The sequence below is a fragment of the Phoxinus phoxinus genome (assembly GCF_949152265.1).
Source record: "Phoxinus phoxinus genome assembly, chromosome: 13".
NCBI classification, from domain to species: Eukaryota; Metazoa; Chordata; class Actinopteri; order Cypriniformes; family Leuciscidae; genus Phoxinus; species Phoxinus phoxinus.
In genome coordinates this window covers 4740606-4757113 of record NC_136888.1, presented here as the reverse complement: position 1 = coordinate 4757113, position 16508 = coordinate 4740606, and the positions used below count along the sequence as shown (strand labels likewise).

At 35.1% G+C, this 16508-nt stretch overlaps 1 protein-coding gene across 2 annotated transcripts in view; it reads right to left on the bottom strand.

Moving 5' to 3' along the window:
• The window catches only part of nol10 (nucleolar protein 10), a 40471-nt gene extending 24792 nt beyond the window's left edge, over positions 1 to 15679 (bottom strand). For both annotated transcript variants that reach the window (XM_079632252.1, XM_079632253.1), the window contains exons 1-13: positions 15440 to 15679; positions 13953 to 13998; positions 13014 to 13112; positions 12852 to 12929; positions 12553 to 12590; positions 9987 to 10123; positions 6559 to 6624; positions 5212 to 5272; positions 5054 to 5139; positions 3491 to 3569; positions 2230 to 2379; positions 2078 to 2144; positions 803 to 855 (exon numbers count right to left, since the gene is read on the bottom strand). In XM_079632252.1, the coding sequence (XP_079488378.1) occupies positions 803 to 855; positions 2078 to 2144; positions 2230 to 2379; positions 3491 to 3569; positions 5054 to 5139; positions 5212 to 5272; positions 6559 to 6624; positions 9987 to 10123; positions 12553 to 12590; positions 12852 to 12929; positions 13014 to 13112; positions 13953 to 13998; positions 15440 to 15505 (1026 nt within the window). In that variant the 5' untranslated portion in view covers positions 15506 to 15679. The remainder of the gene's footprint in view (positions 1 to 802; positions 856 to 2077; positions 2145 to 2229; positions 2380 to 3490; positions 3570 to 5053; positions 5140 to 5211; positions 5273 to 6558; positions 6625 to 9986; positions 10124 to 12552; positions 12591 to 12851; positions 12930 to 13013; positions 13113 to 13952; positions 13999 to 15439) is intronic.
• Positions 15680 to 16508: the final 829 nt, after the last annotated feature.

Here is a 16508-nt window from a genome sequence, read left to right as displayed (position 1 = left end):
TGCCGTAAAGCAAGTCGTGACTCTCGCGAGATTTGTCGGGGCGCCACCTCTCAAACTTGCATTGCTGGTTATTCCAGCGGCGTCCCCCCCAGGCTTTGCTTTCAGGATGATTCGCCCTACTACGAGTTTGTTTACCATCAAAATGACTTTGAAGATGTTATATTAAGGTACAATTCTTGCAGTGTGCCTTTAACTAATCGTTTATTTCTTTTCTCTCTAGTTATGTGCAAGGTTGCAGTCTTGTTTTATTTATTTTTTGCAACTTTCCAGTTATTTATTTCTAGACTTTTTTTTCTTTTCTTTTGTTTATTTATTTATTTAGATCCTGCTATTACAGAATTTAGTTTATTTGGCCGTCACATCTTTGCGGTCTCATCCCCCAACAACTGAGCTGTGTGCCCTGTATTTCCACCTCACCTATCTTGTGTTGTTACTTTGTCAATAAATAACAACCCTTGGCTATTCTGCATCTGGGTCCTCCCTCTCAGAATTCCTGACACAGAAAGAATAAACGCTCTCTTATTGCCAAACACACAAAGCTATATAATGTGCAGGTCTGGATCAGAAGGCAGTTTCTCAGAAAGGTTTCGGTTGCCCTTAACTACCACTGCTCTGTTAACTATAAACACTATAAAAGCACAGGGAGGGAGGGTTGCTTTTACTTAGAAAGACATGAAAAGGTGTCATTGGAAGAAGGCGTTCACGGATGTGCCGTGACTAATTAAGGTACAAAGACAAAAATGTGCTCAAAGCATCTGCTCATTTTCACGTCATACTTCATATCACGCCATCTGGTACTTACAGGAATGTAAAAGGTGTTCATTTTGGGATCTTCATTGGCAGTGAAGAGCATACCTGTAAATTGAGTCATATAGAAGCAATTAGAAAACAGCAACACCACACAAAACCCCTATATACACGAGTCACCTTCAACAGCACATGTCAGATGATGGTCACAGGGGAAAAAAAAACAGTAAAGTGTCACATTTTGAAATATTACAATTATTATAATGAAATATTGTATATAATAGTTACTGTATTGTTGTGAGATGTTTATTTGTACACTTTATATGCATAAATTGATACATTTTATATGTATTTGTACTGTCATATATATTATTATTTTGCCATATATAAAACGGCAATTGAATTTGCACCACTGTTCAAAAGTCTCTTCTGCTCACCAATGCTGCATTTATTTGATATCAACAACAACAATTAAAAATATTAATAACATTTTAATATATTTTAAAATTAAATTTATTCCTGTGATCAAAGCTGAATTTTCAGCATAATTTAATAAACATTTATTATTATTATCATCAATTTTAAAAACATTTGTGCAGTTACATATTTATGTTCTGGAAACTGTCTATTGATATTTTTGAATAGACAATTTAAAAGAGCAGCATTTTTTTTTTATAGAAATAATTGTGATATTATAAATGTCTTTACTGTCACTTTTGATCATTTTAATGCATTCTAGATTAATAAAAGTATTAATTTAGTTAAAAAAAAACATTAATGTCAGTGTGCTAGTTTTGTGCACAGTCTTTCTTCTAACATTCAAAAAATAATGAATTAAAACTGAAAACCCAAATCAGCACTACACACATCTATTTATAGATAAATAAATCCTTCAGGATAATACAGGATCCTCTTTAGGTCCAGATCACCCAGCAGTGATAATGACTGGCAGATTGCCTTTTAAAAGGGGTGGGATACATTAAAAGCTCTTTATGGTGTTTTAAATATCTTACAGTCTTTCGTTTAAGACAAACAGAGACATTCTCATTCTAGAGAGCATCTGATTTTTTTGGACCAAAAAATAAATGTTTGTACACACCCCATGTGAGCAAGTTGAGATCAATCATTTTGCTCTGCTTTCCAGTAAGAGAAAAACTGTAACTTTTAAATATATATTTCTTCTACAAAGTGTATGTTGGCAAGCTCCTGCAGTGTATAAATGACCTTAAAGCTCATGCCACAAAATTCAAATGTAGGTTTCATGGGGTCAGATAGAAATGAACTAGTATCTTATTGTGGTAAAACTTCAGTTCTATTTGTGTGAACTAACCAGAGCCGGGGTAGAGACACACATCGTTGATGTTGGCCTGCGGTTCGATGGAGGAAAATACTCTTCCCTGAAATCAAGACAAAAAAACAAAAAGTAGTTACGCTTTTGATGTTTTTCCAATAAAGGATCCGGACGGATAAAGCCGGTCTTACGTTGTCTTTGTGCCACATCTTGATGATTTTGGAGTCGGCGGACAGGACCAGGTCCAGCGGCTCGTGGAAGCGAAGGGACTTGATGGGAAGACCATAGTAATGATCTTTAACTAGCAGAGGATGTGAAGAACGAAGATCATAGACGAGAATCTGAGAAGGCATCACAACTCCAAGTCAAATCAAGCACTGATGGTTTACGTTTGCTCTCTTTTGAGCTGAGCCGTCTCTATTTTACCAGGACTTTACACTCTAAGGTCTCGTTTACACTGCAGGTCTCGATGCCCAATTCTGATTGGTTGCCTATATACATTTTTTTTGGCCGTCCGTTTACATGTTCTATCAATTGTGACCCATATCCGATTCATGGGTTTACACTTGCCATCTGATCTGAAGCGTCACGCATGCTTAAAAGGGGTTCTTGCACAGATAGACGAACGCGAAATATGCTAGATGCTAGCTTTACGATATATGCGAAGTTCGCCAAACTTCATCATGATTTTGAGGCGGAGGAGGGCGAAAAGAAGCATCATTGAAAAAGGCCATCATTGCACATGTGCTTGAGTTATTGTGTGCGAGAGAGATCTCAGGACTGCTGGGAACATAAAACCCGATCTCATGAAAGTGCGTATCTCTAAACCACTAATTTGATTTCTCGTGCCATTTATACACCAAAAAGTAGTTTTTGCGTGCATGATACACACTGTGAACCCCTTGGGTAGGATTAGGGGTGTGGAGTGTGTGCGTATTACATGCCATAAAGTGCAAATATGCACGCAAAAACTATTTTTAGCGTAAATGGCACGAGAAATAAAATGTGTGCTATAGATACACACTTTCATGAGATCGTGGCGGGCTTTAAAGAGGAAGCAGTGGGTCTGAAATTTCAGGATGAGCAAGCCAACCTTTGATATGTTGTGTTAATGTGTGTCCACATTCCTCTCCCGGGCCATCCGTCCCTTTGCAGATGCGGTTTCTCTCGTCATTAAACCGCGGAGACGTAGCCTCAGAAAATCCGATCTGCCCGTTTACATGACAGTCGCATTGGCACATATCTGATTTGTATCTGATTTATTTCCACATATGAATGAGGCCTGAAACCGATCTCGAAATAACCGAATGCATGCGTTTTTATTCCTGTTGTGTTTACGCGGTCATAGATCACATCCGATCTGTGTCACATATGAGCAAAAAAACGTAATTGAGTCTCATTTCACTGACAGTGTAAACGAGGCCTAAATGTGAGGGTTAAATCAGTAGTGACCTGTCCAGTGCTGGTGCCCACCGCCATTCCCAGAGAGCCGTTGAACTTCAGAGCGCTGACGGACGGCAGGCCTTCCACCCTTTAGACACAGAACATCAGACGGTTATCACTCAAGTCAGTATTAGACTGCTGAAAAATCAGCTTTGCATCACAGAAACAAATTGCATCTTAAAATCTATTACAATAGAAAACCTTGATGAGCAGAAATTCAAAAATATTAAAATATAAGACAATTATTTAAATGTTTATAATACATATATTATAAGCCTGGATATTTTACAAGAAGTTATTCTCACACCACTGGTGAAACGTTTTTATTTCATATTTTTGAAAAAAGTCTATTATGCTAACCAAGGCTGCATGCATTAATTACCGGTTACTGCATTAGTTAACATGAACTAACAAATGTGCAATACTTCTACAGCATTTACAGCAATCTTAATTCAATATTTACTAATACATGATTAAAATCAAAAGTTGTATCTGTTAACACTAGTTAATGCACTGTGAACTAACATGAACATTCAACATTTCATCAAGCTTTTTTATTAACATTTACACTTCGGTTAATAAATGCTGCGAGAATATTGCTAATTTTAATTTATGTTAGCTAATGCATTAATACTAACAGATGACACTATCGTAAAGTGTATGATCAAAATTACAGAAAAAAACAGTAATGTTGTGAAATACTATTACAAATTTAAAATGTGTCAATATTTTGTAAAGTGTCATTTATTCCTGTGATCAAAGCTGAATTTTCAGCACTCCAGTCTTCAGTGTCACATGATCCTTTAGAAATTATTCTAATATGCCACTTAATATTTTTGAAGAAAACATGATCATTTTCAGGAATCTTTGTTAAATATAGAAAGCTCAAAAGAACAAATTTCTATTTTAACAGAAATTTTAAATAGAAATATTTTGTAACATTATAAATGTCTTTACAATCACAATTGCTGAAGAAATGTTTTTTTTTTTTTTATCTTACTCAACTTTTAGTATCTGACAGTTTCCACAAAAATATGAAGCAGCACAACTTTTTCCAACATTGAGAATAATAATAATAAATATTGTTTGAGTACTTTATAATGTTTTCTGAAATATCATGTGACACTGAAGACTGGAGTAATGATACTTAAAATTCAGCTTTGATCACAGGAATACATTTTTTACATATATAGAAATCAGTTCTTTAAATTGTAATAGCATTTCAAAATATTACAGATTTTCTGGTATTTTTGATCAAATAAATGCAGCCTAGGTGAGCAGGAGAGACATCTTTCAAAAACACTGTAATTTTTCCAAACCAGCCGAATATATATATAATGTGATATCTCAGGTCTTCTGAAGCCGTATGATAAACAGACTGAACCTTATTCACAGAACATCTTGTTTAACAGTCTGACATTTTCATTGCACAACACTTCTTATGAGTCGCCAGAAAAACATAATCACACGAGTATTGATAGACGAGATGGAGAGTAAACAATGGCAATGTTCATTCTTGGCTGAACACTGAACTATTTCTGTCCATGAATAACAGAGATGAATGAAACTTACTCAGTGGCGTCAGTGATGCTGCTGAGAGCGCAGTCCAAAACACCCACTCGACCCCGGACACGAGGATCCCAGCAGTCCACTCGGCCCTTCACAAACACACACGCTCATTGATACACAGCGGCACAAACACCAGTCAGTCTGCTGGCATCAACACATACCTCTAATGTTCCCGCAGCAAACAAGTTGTGAACGGGGTTGATGTCGCACACATTGATTTCCCTGCGAAAATATGAGAAATAATGTTTGGCAGTTTATCATAATTTATTGTAAAGCGACCTTGAGTTGAGAAAGGCACTATATAAAATAAACATTATTATTATTAGTGAGACATCTCAAACTATCATAAGCAATATTTATATTCCATATATCTTATTGTAGCAGTCGCTCTTTAATGTAGAGAATATACGTGTCATTTTAAATATGTCATACATCTAGACTACGCATTAAAAACGTAAAGAAATAGTGATTATTTACTAAAAATATACATTTCTTATTAGGGGTGTAACGATACCCTCATGTCACGATTCGATACTGAACTCACAATACGATATTATTGCGATACTCAAAGACATTTGATAAAAGGTTGACAAATAATGTATTGATTAAAATGCTAAATTTGATATTACATTGTGTGTGTAAATGAATAGGCTTGGACTTAGTGCTGGAAACCCAAAGCACAGGACAATAGAGACAACAATATTCATGATTCTGAAGCTGAAAATACAGCATACATGCACTCTTTCACTGACTAGACATATTTAAAATAATGTACACTGCAAAAAAAGCTTTTCTTTCTTAGTATTTTTCTCGTTTCCAGTCCAAATAGCAAAAAATTCTTAAATCAAGATGCATTTACTAAAGAAGTAAAATACCATACAATATTATGTCTTGTTTTCTGGGAAAATTAATCAAAATTAAGTGATTTGTTGCTTTAAAAAAAAGAAGCTAAATGATCTGCCAATGTGGTGAGAAAAATAATCTTGTTTCTGTTTGAATTAAGATTATTTTTCTTACCCCATTGGCAGATCATTTTGCTTGATTTAAGCAAAAACTCAATTAATTTGTATTTATATCCCCAGAAAACAAGACATAATATCGTATGGTATTTTACTTCTTTAGTAAATGCATCTTGTTTTTTTGTTTTTTTTTATATTTGGCTGGAAACAGTGTATTTGTTTTTTTCTTTTCTTTCCTTTTTTTTTGCAGTGTAGGCCACTCTTTACTGGTAACATCAGACATTTGGCATCATCAGGAGCCACAAATAATCCCCCTATTGCTTTATTAAGCATTATATAAAGTAGTTTAATCTAGTACTGACACTAAAACTCTGAAAACTTTATTTTTTTCTCACACAGAAATTTTAATTTTGGATGAACTATACACAATACGTATAGCAACTTTTATTGTGACACCCCATTCCTTATAGGATCGATTAATTCGAGATGAACCTGAAGTGCTGGTGTTCAGGAGTGTATAATGGCGCCCTCTGGTGGAGAGGTACTTACGCAGCATCTGTCTGTAAGGAGTTCAGGAATCTGCCCTGTTCAAGATTCAGCCTGAAGATCTCGGAGCTACACATGCGTTTTATTCAGAAAAACAAAACAGAGGACACCAAGTTAGGAGTTAACAGGGATTTGCACAGAGTCCCGTGTATGTCTATAGTTTGTAATGGTTCTAAAGGTCGCTTAATAACAAAAATTGCAATAAAAAAAAGAAGATAAAAGGTCCATTCACATGGAGAGTGAACTGAACAAGCACACCGGGTGTTCATGTCAGATGGACAGACAACAACAGACGTCAGTCGTTCTAGCAAATCAGCCCACATTTTACAACCATCATCTGATTATAAATATTTCACTTGCTTTAATGCATTTATATACTGATAGCATCATAGCTTACGACACAGATACGCAGATAAATGGATATAAATTATTACACTACTGGTCAAAAGCTTGGGATCAGTAAGTATGTTTTCGAGAGAAGTCTCTTCTGCTCACCAAGGCAGCATTTATTTGATCAAAAATACAATAAAAACAGTAATATTGTGAAAAACAGCATCAAAAGAACAGCATTTATTTAAAATCGAAATTGTTTGTAACATTATAAATGTCTGTCACTTTTGATCAATTTAATAAAAAGCATCCTTGCTCAATAAAAGTGGTCTTAAAAAAAATAGGTAACACTTTACAATAAGGTTTCATTTGTTGGTTAACATGATCTAACACTGATCTACAGCATTTATTAATCTTAGTTAATGTTAATTTCAGCATTTACCTATATAAATAAAAAGTTGTGTTAACATTAGTTAATGCACTGTGAACTAAGATTCATAAATACTGTAACTAATGTATTACTCATGTTACACTTCATGTTAGTTAGTACATTAATAATGTTAGCAAGAGAAATGTTAGCAAGAGTATTACCAATAATCTCACTGATCCCTTATTCCCTTACTAACAGGAGAACAAAGAAAAGAAAAAGCGAGAAATTAAACTGCTAGTTTTTTATTTCAAATTTTATATTTTAAGGATGATTATACAAATACAAGCCTGCAGAATGCCACGTTTGACCAATCATATATTCCAGACAACCATAAAAGGAATATATTCAGTATAATGACAATAATATATGCGACCCTGGACCACAAAACCAGTCACATGGGTACATTTTTTTAAATTGAGATTTATACATCATCTAAAAGCGAAATAAATAGGCTTTCCATTAGGGATGGGCAACGATTAATCGCATCCAAAATAAAAGTTTGTGTTTAAATAATATATGTATGTGTACTGTGTATAATTATTTTGTGTATATATATATAAATACACACATGTAAAGAAAAATATATATGCATATATATATTTAAGAACTATTTGCATGTATATATTTATCCATAATTTATATTATATATACATACAAATATTTTATATATAAATACTTTTTTTTCTTAAATATATACATGCATGTGTGTGTAAATATATACAAAATAATTATACACAGTACACATACATATATTATTTAAACACAAACTTTTATTTTTGATACGATTAATCGTTTCCCATCCCTATTTTCCACTGATGTGTGGTTTGTTATGATATGACAATATTTGGTCGAGATACAACTATTGAAAATCTGGAATCTGAGGATGCAAAAAAAATCTAAACTTTGAGAAAATCTCCTTTAAAGGTGTCCATTTATGTTCACGATTGTGCTGCATTCACTCACAAAAATACATGTTTTATATATTTACGGAAGGACATTTACAAAATATCTTCATGGAACATGATCTTTACTTAAAGGGGTGGTTCAGGATTTTGGACATCGGACCTCATTTTCAAGTTAGCCTGGTTGTTATTCATCAGTGGAGACAGTTTTCAAAAAATTTCATCCAGTCCTTCCAGTTGCATAGTTCGCCGATGCTAGGCTAGCGCGAGTCAACGGTATAAGCTAGCCTGCCATTAAAAACAGTTTTACCCACTCCAAAGTACACCAAAAGCAAATAAATTATAACGGCAGACTGTCGATGTAAATGTCTGTTGAGAGAATAATGGTCGAAATCAAACTACCCTTTCATTGCATTGCAATAGTTACACTTTGTTCCCTGTATTTATTAGCACAGTCTACAGCAGCGGCGGAGTGATATTAAGTTACCTAGGCAACCGAGAGAGTCTCCACATGACGCAAGTGTATTTACCTGCCGCTGACACTCATCACTACAGAAGCAGAGTATATTTCACTAAGAAATCAACATAGGACTATGGCCACGTTTGAAAGCCATGCCAATGTTTCAGACTTTGGAGACGAGGAATGTGTTTTATTCAACGAACCGTACATGTATGAGCCGGAATACACAGACGAAGAACTAATCGAGATAGATACTAAAAGGGCAGAAATTGAACTGTAACGTTATCTCCACTAACGCTGTCATTGTCATTCTATAAGTTATGAGAAGGGGCTAGCTTAATAGATAGCTATAGTAGCCTAACAAAAGTTATTACCTGTTCATCTGCTGTTGGTGCTTATGGAAAGACGGCTGGAACTGCATTCCTTGTCAGTGACTTATGAACGTTTCGATTATGGGGTTTTTCAAAGTCGTCTGGTCTAAAATAATCACTACAAATTCGCAACTTTAATAGTCTCTGCCGGTGTCTCGTTGTCCAAGCCAGCAGAAAGAAGCCACAGTTGGTTCCTTTCTGGATCTCTCAATGGAAATTTGTGGAAACTTTTTGCATGACCATCTATTTGGTTTATTTTTACAATTTCGAAATGCACAACGAATCACCATGTTGCCAATTCCTTAGTTTATAATCGAATGTTTTTCAATATCGTTGTTCAAGGCTACTAACGTTACTAGCTAGCTAGACGTCCCGTCTGTAGTGCGCGCGCTTCTGTTCTGTGTTTACTTTTCGGCGCAGTACTACTAACCGGAGCAAAGTAAAATTCCGCCGCTGCTGAGAAACTAGTTCCTGTAAATGTAATGCGATCATTGAGATGTAAGAGTACCGGACCGGTACTTTGATTTCTAACATTATTCTCTCAATAGACATTTACATCGACAGTCTGGCGTTATAATTTATTTGCTTTTGGTGTACTTTGGAGTGGGTAAAACTGCTTTTAATGGCAAGCTAGCACAGATACCGTTGACTCGCGCTAGCCTAGCATCGGCAAACTATGCAACTGGAAGGACTGGATGATTTTTTTTGAAAACTGTCTCCACTGATGAATAACAACCAGGCTAACTTGAAAATGAGGTCCGATGTCCAAAATCCTGAACCACCCCTTTAATATTCTAAGGATTTTTGGCATAAAAGTAAAATCGATAATTTTGACCCATGCAATGTATTGTTGGCTATTGCCACAAATATACAAAAAGACTGGGTTTGTGGTCCAGGGTCATATTTTTGCTCTTGGTGTGACCGGTCTCTGTTTTTACCTGGCACCAACAAAGTAGAGATCACAGGAAGGGTAGTGGTAGGAGAAGTCCCGGCCAAACTTCGGGATGCGGGTCTTATAGTAGTGGCCGTGCTGAGAGTGGAACGCCACACTGCGGTCGATGTGCAGAAACACCAGCTGGGACACACAAAAACACACTTAGTGTATACTTCTGAAATCACATCACATGTGTTTTTCTATTCAAGTCAACGTTTGTCAGATATCACAGCATTAACTCTCAAACATCACGATGACAGGGTCTCTGCATAGTTTTAAAAATACATTTTAAAGTCGGCATGAAAGGACAATTTAAAGTCCCCCTGTGGTGAAAATCCAGTTTTTAATGTTGTTTACATGTCTATGCTGTTTTTTTAACCCTTTCGCACATACGATCACACCGGTGTGATCAGTCTTGGCTGAGTCTTAGACATTTAAAATTTAAATGACATTTAAAAATCCCATAAGTCCTAAAAAACAATGAATTTGAGTTTGTAAAATACACACTGATGTCTATGGAAGCGGCAATAATAATCCTTTATATTATAAAAAGACGACATGTTTTATTCATATCAGATACACATTGTGTAAGTAGCTTTAAATTTTACCCTATTCTTCTCCCAGTTCACCAGCCACTTACTTTCATGTGTTTCGGGAGAAGTGGAGGAATTGATTTACGTGTTGTAAATCCAAACATCGCGCATACAGCTCAACTAACGCGATCGTTATAAAGGTGTTTATACAACAAAACACATCCACATGCACATATTTGACATTTGGAATATCAGTTTCATGCTATAGGTAATAAATGTGTGAATATTTTGAATAAAAAAGGAAAAATTACATATTCAGCGCTGTGTTGTGGTTGCGCTGTGTCACGTGACAAGCAATGACACGTCACTGTGGAAACAATAAAGTGACAGATTCGAAATAACGGTCGCCTTGAAAAACTCACGCTGGGGTGTCAGTTAGAATATTTTAAACTTACGTGTGAAAGGGTTAATATGCTTTAAGACAAACCATGTACAAATTCATAAGTCGACAGCATTGCTGAGTATTTTCTCCTTAAAACTGCAGTGAACCAAAGACCGTCTCAAAAACACGGTTTGAAATCGCTGGTGTTTCTGACGTCATTAACTACCTTCATGTAGTTACAGTGGATCTCTGAGTGAGTGAGTGGAGGCGGGGCTCATTTACATATTCATAGAACCACGTATACTAAATGAGGCAAGGGTGTCGAGTTACATTCAAGATATTTTAAGGCATGAAGGCATTTTTTTCAAGGAAAAAAACATTAAAATGTGTCATTTTGGGGATTACATATGAGTTTTAAATAAAGATGCTCCGATCAGCATTTTTGGGGCTGATTACCGATCACCAAAATCATGATCTGCCGATTGCCGATCACAGAATGGCAGGGGAATGGGAATCTTTTATCTATAATCTAGCAGAGTTTGCACCATTTGTAGAAATGAAACTAACTATGAGGTGGCAAGAACGATTTCTTTCTGGAACAACCAATTATGCAAAACATCCCAAAACCAGTAGGTTGTTTATCAGACAGAAATTCATGAAGACCTTTTACAAGTCAAATTTAAGACCGTTTTAAGACATTTTAAGACCATAAAGATTGACATTTAAGACCTACACGACGCATTAACCAGCAAATAACAAATAAAATTAGCATCAATATGCACTTTTTGTTTACATAAGCATTAAAATGCTTATCTGTCGTTGCTACAGATGGTTACGGGAACCATGCACTGCGCTCTCCACAACGACAAAGACGTTTTAGTCGCTTTTGCGGAATTCTGAAGTTGATATTTTTTCATCTCGCTGCACGTGGAAAAAACGGCCGCATCACTTCTATAATGAGCGAAAATTACGAACTTGAGCACGCATAAGACGCGATATGTGAACGGTTCCTTGGCGAGCTACCTCCAGTCAGGCCACGAGCTACTGCTGGCAGCTCGCGAGCGCCGTGTTGGAGACCCCTTATCTACAGCTCCGCTTTGTAGGCTACGACTAGTTTTTTGCTACTTTGTAGTGACTTTCTGCGGCCAGCGTTTCTGGAAATGAACGAGGATAAAACCTTTTTTAGACCTGACTAAATTCAATTTAAGACCTCGGATGAAAATCCGTTCGAAGATGCCTAATCATGTTAGTGGTGTTAAAAAGCCATTGATGGCTTCCACCTCGAGGGATTTCAGCACGACATACATTGCAAATGGCAAATTTTTGTCAGACACGGGAGAAGGAGAACTCATGTTGCCACTGGCAAGCTCCGGTCTGCTGTTGTGTGCCCGTGCGCCGCGCATGCAGGTGGAAAAAAGTGTCACGCGATCAGCTTTTTTGATCGGCGCTTTTGGGGTTCGCCGATCAAGCTATTTTTAGCCAATATCGGCCGATCAATCGGAGCATCACTAGTTTTAAAGGATAAATGAATGGCTACAGGGTGATTTTAAGACTTCTAAAGAATTCTGCTGGTCTCTGAACAAGTCACATACAACAATAAAATAAAGCAGACAACAGAAAGAGACACAGGCATATAAAGGCCGTCTGGGTTTTACCTTAGAGTAGTCGTCTGATAGGATGTCAAACGCCACCACTGTGAGGGGAATAAAACCAGTGTCAGCTTTAACCATCATCTGTTGTGTTATTCGTAATCAGAGGCACATTAACGAGAGCTCAGGTTGTTTTTGTGTGGACAGTCTCATTAAATATTCAGTGCATTGAGCTTTTATTACAGAGACCATCACAGCAGTCAAAACCTTAGACCACTAGCACATATAACATGAGACGTTCAGGCCCTGGATGCTGATTGGCCGCCTCATATTTGCATGCATTATACAGTCATAATAACACTTACCATCAGAGTCCAGGCACCTCTCAAACTTCAGAGACAACTGGTAAGTGTCATAGCATCGGACTCGAGGTTTGTACGTGCCTGAAAGCATTAATAAAAATGTCAATGTTCCCACTCTATATTCAGCATGTAAAAAGCACAGGTAAAAGTGTTAAAGACACAGACCTGCCGCTAAAACGAACTGGCCATCTCGTGACACTTTGATGGAGGTGCAGACTGTGGGCATCTCAAAATCCTGGATGAGCTCGATCCTCCTCTGGATGTCTATTACAGACACGAAGACACACATAAATAACCTTTTAAAGCTCTACATGAGCAAGTATGAGAGAGAGTGTGTGGAAAGCTGTGCCAATTTTTAGCAAGACAAAGAAAGGGGACAGAGGTATAATAACTAATACATCAAATTATGATTTAAGAAGTCTACTTTTAGCTGTGATTAAAAGAAAATGATCATTTACAGGTGAAACTCAAAAAAAAATTATATCGTGCAAAAGTTAATTTAATTCAGTAATTCAAATTACTAGGTGAAACTAATATATCATACAGACGTGAGATATTTCAAGCCTTTATTTGTTATAATTTTGATGATTATGGCGTACAGCTTATGAAAACCTTTTCACAATACTCTAATTTTGAATTTGGGGTTTTCATAAGCTGTAAGCCATAATAATCAAAATTATAACAAATAAAGTCTTGAAATGTCTCACTTTGCATGTAAGGAGTCTATATAATATATTAGTTTCACCATTTAAGTTGAATTACTGAAATAAATGAACTTTTGCACCATATGCAAATTTTTCGAGTTCCACCTGTATATAGGCCATTGAAATATGCAAATATTATTATTAATAATGGTAATATTGGCAAGGTATAAACTGAATCACTGGGGTACACACACACACAAGTTTCAAATTAGGCCTAAATAAAATGTACTAATACACATTCATATTACAGGGATATATATACTGTATGACGGGTCCTTTTAAAATATAGCCTATGCATTTCACCAAATTAAAGGGTGCCATACATTTTAATCACATTCAAGTCAGTTTTAACATTTCACAAAGATGATTATAGCAATATTAAACATAAAATGTATCTCACCAACATCCTTATTCTGTAAAACTCTCTTCTTTCGATCAGACAGCCACTGAAATAAACATGTACAATTAGGGCTGCAACTAATGACTGTTTTAATAATTGATTAACCATACAAGATTGTATGATTAAATATATATACACACACACATATACATATATATATATGATTTGATGTTATCAATGTTGAAAACAGTTTTTGCTGCTTAATATTTTTTTTTAACCTGTGATGCTTTTTTCAGGAATAATTGATTAATAAAAAGTTAATTTGATCAAAATAGAAGTCTTTTCTAACAATAAAATCTTTACTATATATTTTTTATCAACTTAACACATCCTTGCTGAATAAAATAATTAATTTCTTACAAAAAAAAGAAAGTAAACAATTACTGAGTCCAAACTTTTTAACGGTAGTGTATATTGTTAGAAAATATTTTTTATTTTGAATAAATACAGCTCTTTTTAACTTTTTATTCAAAGTATCAAAGGTTATAAATATAAAGCAGCAGCACAACTGTTTCCAACATTGATAATAAATCATCATATTATAATGATTTCTGAAGGATCATGTGACACTGAAGACTGGATTAATGATGCTGACAATTCAGCTTTGATCACAGGAATGAATTACATTTTAAAATATATACAAATAGAAAACCATTATTTTAAATTGTAATAATATTTCACAATATTACTGTTTTTCTGTATTTTCATTCAAATAAATTCAGCCTTCTTTCAAAAACATTAAACAATATTTTTTGTAATAATAGTAACAAACTTTTGTATGTATATGTATGTATATAAACACACACACAATATATATATATATAGAGAGAGAGAGAGAGAGAGAGAGAGAGAGAGAGAGAGAGAGAGAGAGAGAGAGAGAGAGAGAGAGAGAGAGAGAGAGAGAGAGAGAGAGAGAGATTTACATTAAATTTTAAATTATAAAAAAGCACAGATGTGTTCAAGTTATACAAGTAAACATTACATGAGGTGCATTCATAATTGTTAAAGACTAGAGTTGAATTTAAACATAAACATGCATATTAACATCATCTTCACATCATAAAAAACTGTTACACAAAACAGTTACATAAAATCACTGACACACCATAATGTAAAACATTAATGTAGTAGTATTTAAGTCCAAAGCATTAGTATTTATACTAATTTATTAAGAGTCTGGAATATAAACTCAGACTAGCTGTGTACATACAAATAACGTGGAAACAATATCATTATTTTACATTGAAATCAGGCTTATTTTGTACATAATTACTGAAACACATTTGTTGAAGAGGGGTCAAAAAACTAACTGTAATTGACAGGTAAAATGAGTAAAATTACTAAGCTATGCAGGTTAGACGTTTGATGTCTGATTTACAGGTAAATTATGATGTTTTACACTACAATGTTTACTGTCAATGTATTTAACGTTACCCGGCTAACTACCAACACGCTTCAGACTAACACAAACAGAAGAAGAGTTTTACCTCCGGAAGAGATTTCCCGTGACTCAGATTATATATCTTCACGTTATTTACACTAGACACCTGCATCTCTAAAGCGCTCAGACAGAGCTTTCAAACATATCACATAAAGTCATATAAAATCTGAAGACCTAATGTTAGCTGGCATGAACATCAGCACAAAACCCACGTGGATACACAACAGGAAGTAAAGAGAAAATGGATGAAGTTCGTGTGGAAACACATCCGGCGACAATAGTTCCTAGCGTTCAGCGATCGCAGAGAATAGAGGCATTGTTTTTTTTCCCTTTAAATTTTTTTAGCATTTTATTGTTTTACATATTAACATTAACATTTGATAATAATAAAAAAATATAGCCACAATTAGCCACTACTAATTACTCGGTGCTCTACTTAGAAATGAATGTACCTGTTATGGCAAAGCCCCATTTTTAGAACAAAATAATCCAGCAACATTTTAATCTGCCATTAAGATTATTTTGGTAAGAGATGTTAACTGTTAATGATAGATGTTAAGATATGCTTACGCAGAACGTAAGCCCGTAACATAGTTACATATATGTATGTAGTTGACTGGAAACATTGTCAACTGTGATGTTAAATTATGATAATAAAAAAAAAAAACTATGGCAAACAATTCATTTTCATCAGTGGACACAGTCACACATGACCATGATAACTGTTATCCAAGAACTGTCTCTAGGCCTACAGGGTAACTTAGTCGGCAGGAACATTTTATTGTAAATTTCACCATTTTGATTCATAATTTCAATGGGTGGCCTTACTTGTCCAACAGGATTACCTCACATATAAATATATATTTTAATTGAAATCATAAAAATAACATAAATGCATCAAATAACAGTAAAATAAAAATCGATACAAACTATAATTTTTATGTTCTGCGGTGACCACTAGACTTGCCATGGCCGGAGAATTAAAAAATATATTACAGTGGGGAATATAATTATTTGATCACTTGATTTTGTAAGTTACCCACTTACAAAGAAATTAAGGGTCTATCATTTTTATGGTAGGTATTTTAACGGATAGAGACAGAATATAAACCAAA